Here is a 14,738-nt window from a genome sequence, read left to right on the forward strand (position 1 = left end):
AAAGACAGAAAAACGGAGGAAGTGCAGGAGTGGACCTTGCGGGCCAGGAGCGAGAGAAAGAGAGAAAGAAAATCAGAGGCGGGGAGTGAGGCGGGAGGAGGTGCTGAGAGCAAAGGGGTGGGGGTCACTGGGCGTCCGTGTGTCTGTAGCTGTGTATGTCTGTTCCTGTGTCTGCCTGCCTGCCAGTAGGTAGGTGAGCAGGGCAGTGCAGGGGGCGGGAACGACGCCAGACTGCGCACTACCGGACAGACAGACCTCCTGGACCCTGGCCTGGAGTCTCCCGCCCCCCGAAAGAGCGCGCGAGCTGGGAGCGGGTTAATGCACCGCCCCGCCGTCGGCTCCTCCCCGCCGGGGCAGTGTCCGGGTTCCGCCGACGCCTTCACTTGACCTGAAGGCCAGCCCCTGGGCGGACGGTGGGTCCCTGGCGGTGGGACCGACCCCGTGTCCTGCGGATGCGCCAGGAGAATCCAGAGAAGCCCTCGCGCGCGCCGCGCCGCTGGGTCGCCGCTGGGCCGTCAAGCCTGGGTGCCAGGAGCCCCGCTCCCGCCCGGACCAGGCTGCCCAGATGCGGGTGCCACTCTGCCTGTTGCTGCTCGTCGCCCATGCCGCGGACATGCTCCCCCTGAACCGAAGGAAAAAGCAAGGTGCGAGAGATGGTGGGGCGGGGTAGCCGGGCAGGCGCAGCCAGCGGGGCAGATAGGAAGGTGGCCCTCGGGGCAATCGGCTGGGTGCCCTGGGCAATTGACGCCTCCAGAACACTGTCAATCCCACTTTAAAGTTGGGAGACTGAGGCACCAGGGCACCTGTTGCATAAAGCTGGACCAACGAGGCTCTCCAGGGAGGGAAGCCACTGCCAGGGCTCTCTCACCGCCTCCACTCCCTGTAGTAGGAGCATTGCTAGAAGGAAAGAGGGTGGCTCATGCAAAGATGGGAAGCCTAGGTGCCAGGCTGGAGGGCACTGGGACTAGGGGATGGAGTTGGTTGCTTAGAAGCCATCCCAAGCATCCATAATGTGCCAAGAATGTGACATAAAGAGCCCTGGGCTAGGAGTCCAGACGCCCCCAATCCCATCACCTACCCTGACTCACTATGTTACCTCCAAGAATTCAATGATGCTTGGTGGGCCCCCTTCAGTTGAGCTACATGAGCTCAGGGAGACTTGAGACCTGAGTTTGAGTCCATTTATTCTGGGGATGACTTGGAAGAAGTCCAACCCTTCCAAGAGCTTCAGTTTTTCCATCTGGACCTCCTAGGGTCACTAGGAAGATGAACCAAGGTTCTGACTATAAATATTCCTGTGGCACAAAACCGGGGGCCCCTTGCACACCCACCTCAGGGTCCTATGCCACCACCCCTCACTGCAAGAGTCAGAACATCCTCAGGAGGTGGATTTGAGGCTGACCCTGCAGAACTCGTGTTGGCAGAGCCCATGAGTGGAGGAGGGCAAACAAATCAGCGAATTTATGCCTGAGCCAGGCACTCCTTCAACCTCCTGCTGCCAGTCTGAGAATCAACAGTCAAATGCCCACCACTGTGCCAGGCATTTTCCACACACCAAGGAAATCCTACTACATCCTCACAACATACATAGCAGTCATCCCACTTTATAAAGCTGAATGCCAAGTTTCAGACAGGTTAAGTAACTTTGCTAAGTTGTCCAGCAGATGAGTGGAAGACCCAATGTCTTCTTCCTTTCCAGCTCTGGTGTTAGATCTGAGCAAGCCTACAAGAGTTAGAGAATGAGAGTCTGCCTCTAGAGGCATCTAGTCTGTTTGAGTGAACTGCCCTACATATGGACATGATCATTCCTGGAGTGGAGCAGGAAGTAAAAAAGAGCCATGGGAGAACTGGGAGGTGGGATTAGGTGGGGCAGGGATATTGTGATCCAAAGTCTCCAACCCTTAGTGTGACTAGGCAGAGGGACCCAAGGAGCGGAGAGGTGAGTGGGCTTCCGGTGAGCTGGGGATATTAGAGACCTCCTGCGGACACTCCTCTGTAAATTGTCCTGCTATAGTTGTTAAGCGCATGGGCTTAAGTCAGCCTGCCTAGGTTCAAATTCCAGCTTCCCCAGTTACCATCCGCGTGACCTTGGAGAAGTCATTTTGCCTCTCTGAGCCTTGGTTTACCCTCTGAAGGTCTTTTAGGAGATCTCTAAGACCTTTCTCAATTCTAGAAAAGAGCAAAAAAAGAACTTTCTCTTCATTGACTCCTCTATAAAATAGGAATCAATGTTAAGTACGCAACTGACAGGGCAGATGTGGGTAAGACTGAATGAGTTAATGAGGATGTCAAATGAGTAGCTGAGTGCACAGACTCTTAGTGGGCACTTGTAAGTATTAGTCATTCTCATTTCCTGTCCATTGTGTCCTTGGCTACTCGCGAAAGCCTGACAGAGGGTGAGGGAGATGCTTAATTTCTGGATGAGGAAACTGAGATTCAGAGAGAGAAACTAAGATTGCACAGCAGGTAAGTAGAAAGGCAGGCTAGAATCTTAATCCATCTGACAGGATGCCGAGATGTCCCCTGAGCTGTGTTGGTCTTCTCTTCTCAGAGCCTCAGTTTCCCCCTCTGAAGAGCTGGTTTAGATCTTGAAGATCCTTTTCAGCTCTAAAGACACACTAAAAAAAGTGAATAAAGAAAAATTCTAATCCCTCTCTATTCTTAGTTTGCTCAGTGAGGAGGTCAGGCATGGCTGCTTCTGACTGTCCTGGTTTGGTGACAGGGCTCCTGGCAGCCCTCTCCACAGTAGTGTCTGGGACACATGCATGCCCAGCCCAGCATCTTCAGAGAAAAGCTGTGACTCCACTTATAAGCCAGGTACAATGGAGATAGCCTTAGATTTCAGTCCCACTCCTGAACTCTTTGTAATGGGTGACCTTGGGTGAGTGGATTCTTCCCATTACCCACAACTTCAGTTTCCCCATTGGCACCAGAGTCGGGGTGGAAGGTAAAGAACCCTTCCTGTAACATACACCACATTGTGGTAATAGGAATCCTGGCCAAATAGGTTTGGGAAATGTTAAGTTTAGCAGATATCTTGACTATGGGACTTATCAGAGCATTCACGGTGAAGAGGTGAGGATAAAGTGTAGTTTTCCAAACAAATTACACCTCAGAGACCATTTTTTATAAGACAGCTACTTGGAAATTCCACACGAGATCCCTGAGGATCTTACCAGCTTTGACATTCTGGTATAACTGGCAAGTTAATGTGTCCTGAAGACACCTGGGTATTGGCAGTGCTTCATTCATTCATTCATTCATTCATCCATTCATTTACTATTCATTCAGCAAATGTCATAGAGCAGCCTCTGTGCCAGGCTCTCTGTTGGGACCTTTGAGGATGCCAGGGTGAAGAGACCTGGCCTTGAGGAGCTGCCAATGTGCCCCTCCCCTACCCTTCCCCAGCCTCCCCTCTTGCCCTTCCCCAGCCTCCCCTCCATGCTGAATCCTTGGCTCCAGCTTTCTGCCTGTTCTGCAAGATCAGGAGGAATGACTCGCTGGGCCCAGCAGCCAATCAGTCTGAGCCATCACCCTCCGGGCTGGCTCCCACAGACCCACATTTCCTCAGGCTTCGGCGTCACTGTTTCTTGATGAAACCCAATTTTTCTGTTTCTAAGACAAGAAAGAATGAAAGAGAAGCCTTGAGAAAGTTTCTTGGATCTCAAGTGTCTATTACAAAACAACATTTTGATTAATTAAATATAAACGAATCAGAACCAGATGCGGACATTTCTCTTGAAACATGCTTGGGCGTCCTGGCAATCGGACAATTACGCAGGAGGTGGGGGCTCTGGTCTGCACCCCCAAACTTGACACAGGCAATGAGGAGAAGACAGGCTGTGACTGACTTTCTTGAATGTCCGAGGTCTGCTAGGGAGGGAGCTCAGTGGAGGTGAGAGTTCCCAACATGCTCATGGAGCTTTTAGATCCTTCTAGACCTGAGGCAGCAAGGGGCAGAGTAGGAGCTCTGGAATTCATATAGCTCTGGGTTCAAATCCTGAGCCCTCTCCTGCCCTAATGTGTGACCTTGAGCAGGCCATGTGCCTTCTCCTATCCAGAGTTCCCTATCTGTGAAATGGGAAATTGTACCTAGCTCTTTGACAGTTGGGAAGATTCACCACAGTCCCAGAGGGAAGATGCCTGAAGGTGCTTCATAAGAATTCAACCACTTCCCCCTCCCATTTTACAGCAGCTTAGGTTGAATCTCATCTCCTGAATCTCATCTCCGTCCCTTCTCTTGTCTGAGCTTCTTTTCCTTTGTTTGTAAAAGGACTGTGCCAGCACCCACTCTTGTTAGGTAGACTGGATAGAATACTTTGTAAACTTCAAAGCCCGATTTGGATGGCCAGGTCAGCAGCACTGTCCCCTATGCATAGACAGAGAAGCTGAGACCTGACAAGCGGGTGCCCAAGGGAGTGGGAGCAATGGAGAAGGACCCATTTCTTGTCTCCAGGTCAGGGCCATGACTGAGCACAGAACAAGAACTGTCCCCCTAAATGCTGGCATCCAGGTGAAACCAGGTGAAGATGCATGTCAGGGACAGTTCTGGAAGGGGAAACAGACTCCTACAGGGCAGAGTGAGGGGTCATAACTGCGCATGGCCATGCGTGCATCAGTAGAATGCTATCTGGGTGAGTCCCTCTGCTCCTCTGGGCATGAGTTTCCTCATAAAATAGGGGCTGGTTGAGAAAAGCAGAATACTTGGCACAGAGTAGGTGCTCAATAAACTGAGCTCTGCTCACCTGCCCTCTTCCCCTGCAGCCAGTTCTGAGGGCAAGAAACTTAGGGCTTAAAGGAGATGCTGTTTTCACCTTACCTGGCCTCCAAAGGAGACCCTTGAGACCACTTAGTGGGGGCCCGCCATGTGTGGGAGCTCTGCATATGGGTTGCGAATCCTCATTATGGGACTGTCTGTATTATACCTATTTCTTAAACAAGAGAACTGAGTCTCAGAAAGGGGCAGTGACCTGCCCAGGAGCTTCCAACAGCTGAGATGAGAAGCAGAAGTATTGGGGGTTCCAAAGCCTAAGCATAGAAATAGAAATGAATCCTGTTAGTTACTTGCCATGAACTGCGCAGCAAAGACATCTGAAAGGAGCCTCATCAGAGGGACAGAATTGAGGATTTTGTCAGGCAAAGGTGACAGCAGGGTAGGGGCTGGGGACACAAGAGGAGGGGTGGCTCTGGCTAGGTGGGAAGGGTTCAAGGAGCTGCGTGGCCAAAGAAAGTAGAGGTTTGATTGCAGTGAGGGCCAGAGTCAACCATGAAGGGCCACGAACGCCACTCTCTTGTCACCATCATCACAAAGAAATATTTATTGAGCCTTTCTTCTGGGCCAGGCCCTGGACTAGGTTTTGATAAGGACAGCAGAGATATGCTCCACCATCTCTGCCGTCAGAGGGCCCAGCGTCTCCTTGAGATGATAGGAAAGGATCCATCAGAAAGAATGACATGGACAAGATCCTGCTGCTCCTTAGCCCAGCCTAAAAGGCAGGTGGGTGGTGGTCCCAGTCTCAACTGAGGAATCTGAGACTCAAAGATGGGATATTGCTTGCCTTAGATGCCACGTGGATAAAGTGACCTTATTCATTTTGTTACCCTGCCTCTTCTTGTCTATCAGTCCACTGTTTATTCATCTGTCTTTCCATCCTTCCATCTAGTGAAAAAACAGAAGCTTGCATTAATTCAGTTTTTCAAACTGAGGTTCGTAGCAGATCAGAGAAATAAATTTAATAAAGCACAGCCAGCATTTTTAATGAAATGGAGTGGAATGGAATGAAACAGAACAGGACAGAATAGAATAGAATAAAATAGAGTGGGTTTGGAAAACATTTTTGTAAAGGGCCAAATACTTAAGATCTTAGGCTTTGCAGCCACATGGGATCTGTCACATTCTTTTCTTCCTTTTTTACAATACTTTAAAAATATTAAACCATTAGCTTACAGGCCATACAAAAACAGTCTGCAGGCCATATTTGGCCTGTGGGCTATAGTTTGCTAACCTCTTTTTAAAGAATATACCAGAGTGCATTGCAAGTGTTAAGATGAATTAGTATTTTGAGAATGTGTTCACATACATATGTGAATGTTTGTGCAAGTGCGGATGTGTGAATGAATGTGTGTGAGCTGTGTGTACTGTGTTAACTGCTATAAAAATGTAAATTTTACCACTATCAAAAAATTATGGAGGCTACTGTACCAGCTGAGCCACTGCAGTCCTCATGGCATCAGGAGGAGTCAGGTTCTAGGGGGATCTCTATATTGTCGATGGGGATACTAAGGCCGAGTGGGTCACACAGCAATAGGTGTGTGACCCCATGGAGCCTGGCTCTGGAGCAAGAAAGATGATGCCCAAGTTGCAGAAATTGCCCCCAACACATTTTGCAAGTCCTTAGTTCATGTGCTTGTTTCTAATGGCCCTGAATCTGGAGGCCACGTCCTTCCCAAGGTGTGTAGATTTTTAGCCCTGGAAGGTGTAATGATTGACCAGGGCCCTAAACGTCCTTCTGCATCAGATACCCCTGAGCAGCCAGCGAGCACTAGCCATTGTGTGCTTCTTCCCCACTGATTCTCACCAAACCTGTCGAGGACGTTCGGGGTGGCAGGGGCGAGTGAAGGGGAGGGCCGGGGCGGGGAGGGCATTGTTGAGGAAGAGGAGGGTTGGTGCAGAGAGGGGAACTGGCTTGTCCTAGGTCACATGTGTGTGAGTGTGACCAGGGTCTGCCAGATTCCAGAACCACAGAAGCAAATTCTGTCTACCATAGACTTCTCCAGAAAACCCATCCAACGCTGCCATTAACCAGCCTCTTGTTTATATAGCACTTTACAGTTTACAGTGCAGTTCAGCTTTCATTTTCTCTCTGGAGTTCTGGAAAAGGGTTATGAATAATGGAATAATAGAATAATGGTTGGGGCTAAAAAGGCTAATTGAAACGTTTGAAACCAACCAACACTTATAAAAATGGAGCCTCGAGGGCAGTAGCTCCTCAGCCAAGGCCCACCAGCTGGGGTGGAACTGAGGGTGCAGGAGAGATGGGGGTGAGGGTAGCTTTGGGTAGAAAGAGGAAGGCAGCTTGACCCAGAGATGGAAAGTTTGGTTTAGAACTTCTCAGAACCTCAGTTTCCCCAGGTGTGACTTGGGACGCCCATCTACTTTGCCTTTCTCCCAGATCTAAGGACAAATGTCAGCTGAGAGGATGGAATCAAGAGGCAATTCTTAAGAACCAGAGGCCAGCCCAGGGCCGGGAGCCTCAAAGGGCCTCTAGAGTCCCCCGAGTGCTGTGTAGGGTCTGTGGCTTGGCTGTGTGGTTCCATGAGAGGGGTCTGGAGGAGGTCTGGCCCAGACACAGACCCATCATGGCCTTGGGCCAGTCCTTCCCTCAGAGCCTTGGGCCATGGACAGCGTAGGACACAGAACAGCTGTGGGCTTGGTTGACACCTAGGAGCTCACTCCTTACCTATAAATCCACGCACACATATATATTCCTAAAAATATACTTCTTTTCTTTAAAAATACTTAATTTTCACTGGCATCAAAGATTTAGAAAAGTCTTTTTTTAATTTGGTTTTCTGGTTGGGCATTTATCTATGCCAGATGTTACCTGTATTATTTTATTTAACAATGTCAGGCACTGTTCTACATACTTTATACATACAAATTGATTAAATTCTCCTAATAAATCTGTGAGGTGGGTACTGTTATTATCCTTATTTTGCAGATGAGAAAACTGAAGGCAAGAGAGGTTAAGTAACTTGCCCATGGTCACACAGCCAAGGTTCAAATCCTGCCCTGTCCCAGAGCCCAAGCTCTAACTACTGAGCTCAATTGCCTCCCAGCCTTATTTAATCCTCACAGCAACTTAAAAGAGAACTGTTATTATTCACATCTTACAGAGGGTGAAACTGCATTAAGAGAAAAGAGCATTAGTTAAAATATATGAAATTGCCGTTGTTGTAGGTCAAAAACAGCCAAATATTAGCAATTTCATATGGTTCAGTCCAATAGCTTGGTAAGTTTGGCAAAGCCAGGATTTAAACCCACACAATTGATTCTGAAGCTTGGCTGCATAGCCATCCTGCCAGGCCTTCTCCCAGTTCACTCATATGATAGCCTATGAGTTTGTTTGATCTTATTATTCTACAGAGGAGGCCCTCCAAGCTCAGAGAGGATAGTTGATTTGCCAAAGGCACGCAGTCAGGATGGAGAGAATTTGGGATGTGCCTCCACATCTCCAAGGCCACAGCCTCCTTCTTTGCCCTATAAGGCAGACATCACTATTCAGGACACACACATCCTCAGCTCCACCCTTGGGGATTCCTCCAGGTCCCACAGAGAATAGTCTGGTCCCCATGAAGCTAACTCCTCTTGGGTACTGCTGCCTCCAGCCAGGCCATCACTGCCTGTCCTGGAATGATTTTTTTGTAGTAATGCCACGTGATTCATAGGACCCCGCTCTGTGGCCCGTAGTGGGGGCTACACTGTACCATTGCAGCAGAGGACAGCAGGGGTCTGTTTCACCAGCTCAAAAAGAAAGGCATTCCCGAGCCTGGGGGACCCAGACCACATGCGGAAACCACTCCCTTTCACCAGAAGCCTCCACTTTCCCTGAAGCCTGGCAGTGGTGCCCACATCCGCAGGGGTGGAGACGAATGAGAAAGAATGTCACGAGTGCCCTTCTGGAGCCTGCTCTGGGGTTGGCAAGTGGGCACAGCTGTCTCTAGTAAGCCCCAGATGAACAGCGGAGGCCAGCAGGCTGTCACGAAGGCCACGGGCTCTGCCGCTCACTGGCTGAGTGAACTTAGGCAGGTCATCTCTCTCCTCTACACCTCTGTTGGGTCATGAAACTCATTCCTAGCACATAGGGAGTGCTCAATTAATGACTATGAAGTGTCCAGTGCCAGGCATGAGGGGTGGGATTTGGGCTGTGACAGGCCTGGACTCAGCTCCCAACTCTGCTACTGCCATGCTTGGGTGAAAATATTTCCCTCCTGAGTCTCAGTGTTGTCTGTTGGTACAATGAGGACAAAAATAGCATCTACATCATATGGTTGTTTTAAAGACGAAGATTATGCGTGTAACCTACCTGGGAGACAGTAGGTGCCTAATAAATGATAACGGTCATGTGTCACGGGGGCTTGGCTCATTCTAGTGTTCAGAATGTTCCAATCTCATATTGATATGTCCCTGCCTCTGTCTTAAAGTCCTTGCAGATCTAACTCATCACAGAAAGGTTACTTTGAGGAGCCCAGATTCAAAGGGTAGGGTGGTCCTAAGTGCTGTGTGTCTAAGGCACAGTGACTCACCCTCTCTGAGCCTCTGCTCATGAAAGCAGACCTCAAAGGACAGCAGTAAAAGAAAGAAAATGTGAGAGTGTGTGTGTGTGTGAGTGTGTGTGTGTGTGTGTGTGTGTGTGTGTGTGTGTGTGTGTGTGTGTGTTGCCAGCACATCGTCAATGTATAAATGATGGCTATTTGTGGATGAGGCCATGGTGGGGCCTGTCGGCCTACCCTCTGCGCACAGCAGGCTGGAAAAACCCCAGTCAGATGCTGCCTTTCAGACATGTTTTTCCTTTCTCCTCCCTTCTTGCCCCTCTCCTGGCAGGCATTCGAGTCATTCGGACTCCTTAATTTGGAGCACATTATCAGCATCAGTCATGCAAGACCCTGTTCTTGGTTTGTATTTTATTTTTCTCCTATTTTTTAAATTGTTACAAATTGCTGAATTTTTTTGTTTCACTCTTAAAATTTATTTTATTTATTTTTAAATTTTCTATTTTTATTTTATTTAAACACTTTATTTTTAAAGTTTTCAGTTTTAATTTTAATGTAATTTATTCCATTTGCAAACTTTTTATTTTATTCTGACATTTTATTTTTCTGTTTTTTATTTTATCGTTTAATTTAGTTTTAAATTGCTATTTTATTTTAAATTTTAAAATTAATTTTAGTTAATTTATTCAATTTTATTCTTTATTTTAAATTTTTTATTTTACTTTTTAGTTTTTTCAATTTTTTATTAGGTTGTATTTTTATTTTCCCCACATTTTTATTGGGTTTCCTGAACTTTTTTGTCAATTTACAGACTTCCTTATATTACCTACATTAATATCCCCTGCTGATTTTGACATGGAAGATATTTTTCTTCAGTCTGACACTTATCTGTTAACTTCACGTGTCCTTTAGAGAATAGAAATCATTTATGATGATATTGTTTATGTGGTCAAATCTATTTAGGATTTTTGGGAAGAAGGAGGTCCTTATGCCTCTTGGTCTGGCCTTTTTGATCTTACAAAAAGTCCTATACAAAAGTCTCGTAGGAAGGGCATGAGCCCCCAATTCTCTACCCCTCGAGCAGACCATCCTGACACCACCTTCATGTACCACCTTCCTGTGAGCAATTCTTCCTTAACAAGTGTGGCTAGTCCAGATGCAGCAGTCTTCAGCCCTTCCCGAGGACAGTACTGGAACTCTCAAATGCAGGTGACACATCTCTGTTCACCTTTGTTCCTGAATGTCCCCTGGGTCACTGCATTCCAGTCAGCACACATCTGTTAAACACTTGCTGTCAGCCAGACCCTGTACTTGGGGGCCCCAGACTGATGGAAGAGGCAGACCCAATAGAGCAAGTCTCAATGTAAGGGTAGGAGAGATGTCAGCTGGAGCCCCTGCCCCAGGGGCAGGTGAAGCTTGCTTGAAGTCCTTCCCACAGACTGAGCATCCCCTGCCAATGGTGGACATTTTCCCAGGGCTTCACTTTGTGGATCATCTTATTCTCCTGCGTCAACAACCTCCCCTGCCTTTCTACCCCAAGGAAAAAGCAGACACTCAAGACATTTGTGCAAAAATCTAACTTTGTTGAAGGTCTGAGGTGTGTTGCTAAGGGCACACAGTGCAGACAGTTTCCGATAGAAAATGATCAAGTTATTCGTACAGCCTCCTCTCTCCTCCCGTCTGGAGTAACTCCTTCTGCTCCTGTGTGTCCCCACAAACAGCTCAGGGCCCCTCTCTGGCAGGTCCTGGGCTCTGAGATATATGGCTTTCAATGGCATTTCTCTGCTTTTGGAGAACCACTGGGGAAGAGACAGCAGGGAGGGGCCAACAGGTCACCAAGGAGACGCGGCCCCCCAACAATTAGGAGCTTGGGCTCTGGTTTTCCTCCCACCTGACTCTTCACCGTGAGTTTCTAGGTCAACCATTTCATTTCTCTGAGCCTTAGGTTTCTCATCCACAAAACTGGGGGTAGGTATAGCCTAGCTGTGTAGGCCTGTGGTGAGTATGAAATGATTTTACACAAGGACGTGGGTGGCACAGGATCCTGCATGTGGCAGACATTCAGCCAGTGTTAGCCTGGCTCTGCCCATTTGCAGTCCTGGTCCCTCTGAGGATCTGATGCCGCTCAGAGAGACCTCATCCCCAGCTGCAGCTGCCCATCTTGGTTCCAGCCCTTAATCCTGGTTTTAACTAGGCAAGAAGGATATGGTTCCCATTTTGTAGATGAGGAAACTGAGGCCTACTGACAGTGGGTGTAGAATTTCCAAGCCCGAGAAGCCTAGGTCCCTCCAACTGCCTGGGTTTCTGTTAGGTGGAGACAGTGCCCGAAGACCAGGCAATTACTTACTCTGCCAGGTCCTGGGACATAAACAAGCAGAAACAGGCCTGCCTCAGGGAAATTGGATTTGTGTGTGTGTGTGTGTGTGTGTGTGTGTTCTATGTTGAGATCTCTGAGTACCCACTATGTACCAGGCACTGTTTTTACACGTATTTGATCCCAAAATAGCCCCCATGAGATAGAGATACAGAACAAAAAACCAAGACACGGATATTTAAGCCACACACACACACACAATACACACACACACACACACACAATACACACACACAGCAAAAGTAGTCTAACACAAAAAGAAAAAGAACTGTCTTCTCAATATTTTTTTTGAAAGAATGGCAACCTCGCATACCCAACAATTTCATGACAGTTTCACATCTAGGACAATTGCAAGACAATTTCTTATAGAATTTCACGTACTTGATAACCTTATGACACTTTCACCACAAGACAGTTTTGTGCCAATTCCAACACAGACTGATTTTGTGACAGTTTTGCACTCAGGGCAACTTTATGACAATTCTGGGTTCATAGATAACAGGGAGCTGAGCTCTGGGGAGTTGGGTCCCTGAGAAGCCAGCTGGAGAATGACTGCCTCCCCCCAGTCCTGGCCTCAGGCGGCTGCTCCTACCCCCAGTGTACCCTGCCTACTGATAAGAGATCCAGTAACAATTCTTATTTTTAAAAAACTATGATTTTCTGAAGGTCACTGGAGGTGTCTCTGGGCTGCTCAGCATCCCTAGGGCTCCCACCAGGAGCACCAATGTGACTGCTCTTAATGAGTGGCTAATAAAGGGGAAAACACATCTGGTGGGTCTAGAATGGGGCATTATCAGACAGGGAAGCAGAGACTTGGTGTGGTGGGGGGAAGGATGACTGTTCTAGACTGTGTCCACCCTCAGCCTAACCCCCACCTAGCAGGAGGGCCAGGCCAGGTCAGTATGGGGTAAGGCCTTCTCCACGCTTCAGCCCCTAGGCACTAGAATCCTTTGGATGTGGGTCTAATCTGTCGACACACACCCACCGCTGTCCCAGAGGCACACACAAGCCCAGCCCCTTCCCTCTCTGGCATTCAGAGTTTAGCAGAGACTATTTCCAACTTGGGCCTTTTGGGAAAATACCCCTCCTATGAATGGTGAGCAGTAGAGTTTGGGACTCGGTCTAGCTCTGCCACTTACAGTTGCTGGCCCTTGGGCCTTCGTTTTCTCACCTGTAAAATGAAGAGTGATAACAGCACCCATCCCCTTGCTTCTTAAAATGAGGCCTGGGAACCAGCATCATCAGTATCCCCCAGGGAGCTTTGTAAAAAAGCAGAATCTCAGGCCCCACACAGACCTTTAGCATCAAAATCTACTTTGAAACCTAGATCCCTGGGCACCGTGTGTGCACAGTACAGTTTGGAAAGCCCTGGTTTTGAAGATCACACAGGTGCATACACGGACGACACCAGGCACACCATAATAAGTGTTAAACCAGCATATATTGAGAGGTGGCCAATGCCTCTGCTTTTCATAAGCAGCCCTAGGTGACTCTGATGAGGATTTAAATCTGAGGATCACTACTAGCTGGGAAACAGATGTGGGTGTAAACCCTGGCTCCACCACCACCCTCCATCCCCTACCTCCCTAGCCCATGTACGCCAGTGTCTGAAAGGATTCCGTGTGTATTTCAGCAGCGGCTGAGGCAAGGCAGGGCACTTCCCCACCTCCCCAAGCCCGAGTGGGGGTGGCCAGAGAATAGTTCACACAGCATTTAGGCGGGACCTGAAAGACACAAGAGACTGGCATTTCACCCCCTGATGGAACACATGCATACTGATTGCTCCATGTCTATTGGGGGTGAGGGGAGAAGGAACAAGATACAAAGGGGGTGAGATCAGTCCTGGGACAACCCGTACTGCCACTGTGTGGCCAGTTTCCTGTCTCCATCAAGGTCATATGGTCATTGAAGGGGGCAGTGACTTTAGCACAGCACTGGGAACTTAGCAAGGCCTTTGTAAAGGGATCTGTTATTCTGTGTGGAGGCGGAAAGGAGGCACTGGGATATGCTGGCAGCCAGGAGGCGGGATTAAGCCTTCAGGTCCTGCATTCACACCTCCTGGGTCTGACTATCCACTGTACCTCTTACTGAGGGACCTCGGGCCAGCAGCATCACTGCCCTGGGCCTCAGTTTCCTCCTCTCTGAAGTGGGTATGATAATAGCACCTAAATGAATTTTGCAGCATCTGTACATGGAATGGTAACGAGTTTTTAAAAAGAATGAGGCAGCGATGTGCAACATTTGCCAGGAAAATTAAGTGCGCAAAGCCGGGTGCTCAGTGGTCTGTGCAGAGTGCTGTGGTTTATCTTGGCCCATCCAGAGCTCACCTTTCAGTGGTAGGAAAGAGACACTAAAAACTCAAGCAAACAAATGTATCACACAGCAGGTGGGGTTAAGTATATCACGTATCAGGTGGGGATAAATGAAGAACCAAGCAGGGTGAGATGGGGGTGAAGGAGGTGGGTGTTATTTCAGGTATGGTAGTCGGAGAGGCCTCACAAGGAAGCGGACATTCCAGCTGAGAACTGAGGGGGTGAGCCTTGTGGACGAATGTGGGAAGGGATGCCAGGTAGGGGGAAGAGCAAGAGCAAAAGCTCTGAGGTAGGAGTGGTCTTGGCGTGTCTGAGGCGCAGCAAGGATGAGGCCAGCATGGCTGGAGCAGGGTAAGCGATTGGGAGGGAAGGGGAGAAAGTGTCAGTGCCGGGTCGGTGCAGGAGCGTTACAGGGTGATGGTGGCATGGACAGGAGGAGGGTGACAGCATCGGAAGTGGACAGAAGTGGTCAGATCGTAGACATATTTCAGAGTTGGAACTGACCAAGTTCTGATAGATTGCATGTAGGATATGAGGGAGAGAGAACAGGCAGGACAACTTCAAGGTTTTTGACTGTCAATGGACTAGCCATTGACTAAGGAGATGCATGTTTGAAGGGCAAAGGGTAAAATGTGTCCATTTTGAATATGTGCCTATTATTATATTCTGAGGGTCTTATCCACTAACCCCTTAGGGGTTGTAATTTGACACCTTAGCAGAGGTTTGCTATCTGCTCTTTGCCTAAGCTCCCTCTCTGCCACCTACTCACAAATCATCTG

General features: G+C 48.5%; 1 protein-coding gene across 1 annotated transcript in view; it reads left to right on the forward strand.

Annotated features, from left to right (window-relative positions):
- Positions 1–53: 53 nt before the first annotated feature.
- Positions 54–14,738, forward strand: part of RSPO4 (R-spondin 4) — a 31,840-nt gene continuing 17,155 nt past the window's right edge. Inside the window, exon 1 of the mRNA XM_039863706.1 lies at positions 54–644. Within this exon, the coding sequence (XP_039719640.1) occupies positions 566–644 (79 nt within the window). The 5' untranslated portion in view covers positions 54–565. The remainder of the gene's footprint in view (positions 645–14,738) is intronic.

Source organism: Pteropus medius, unplaced genomic scaffold, assembly GCF_902729225.1.
Source record: "Pteropus medius unplaced genomic scaffold, Ma_sr-lr_union100, whole genome shotgun sequence".
NCBI classification, from domain to species: domain Eukaryota; kingdom Metazoa; phylum Chordata; class Mammalia; order Chiroptera; family Pteropodidae; genus Pteropus; species Pteropus medius.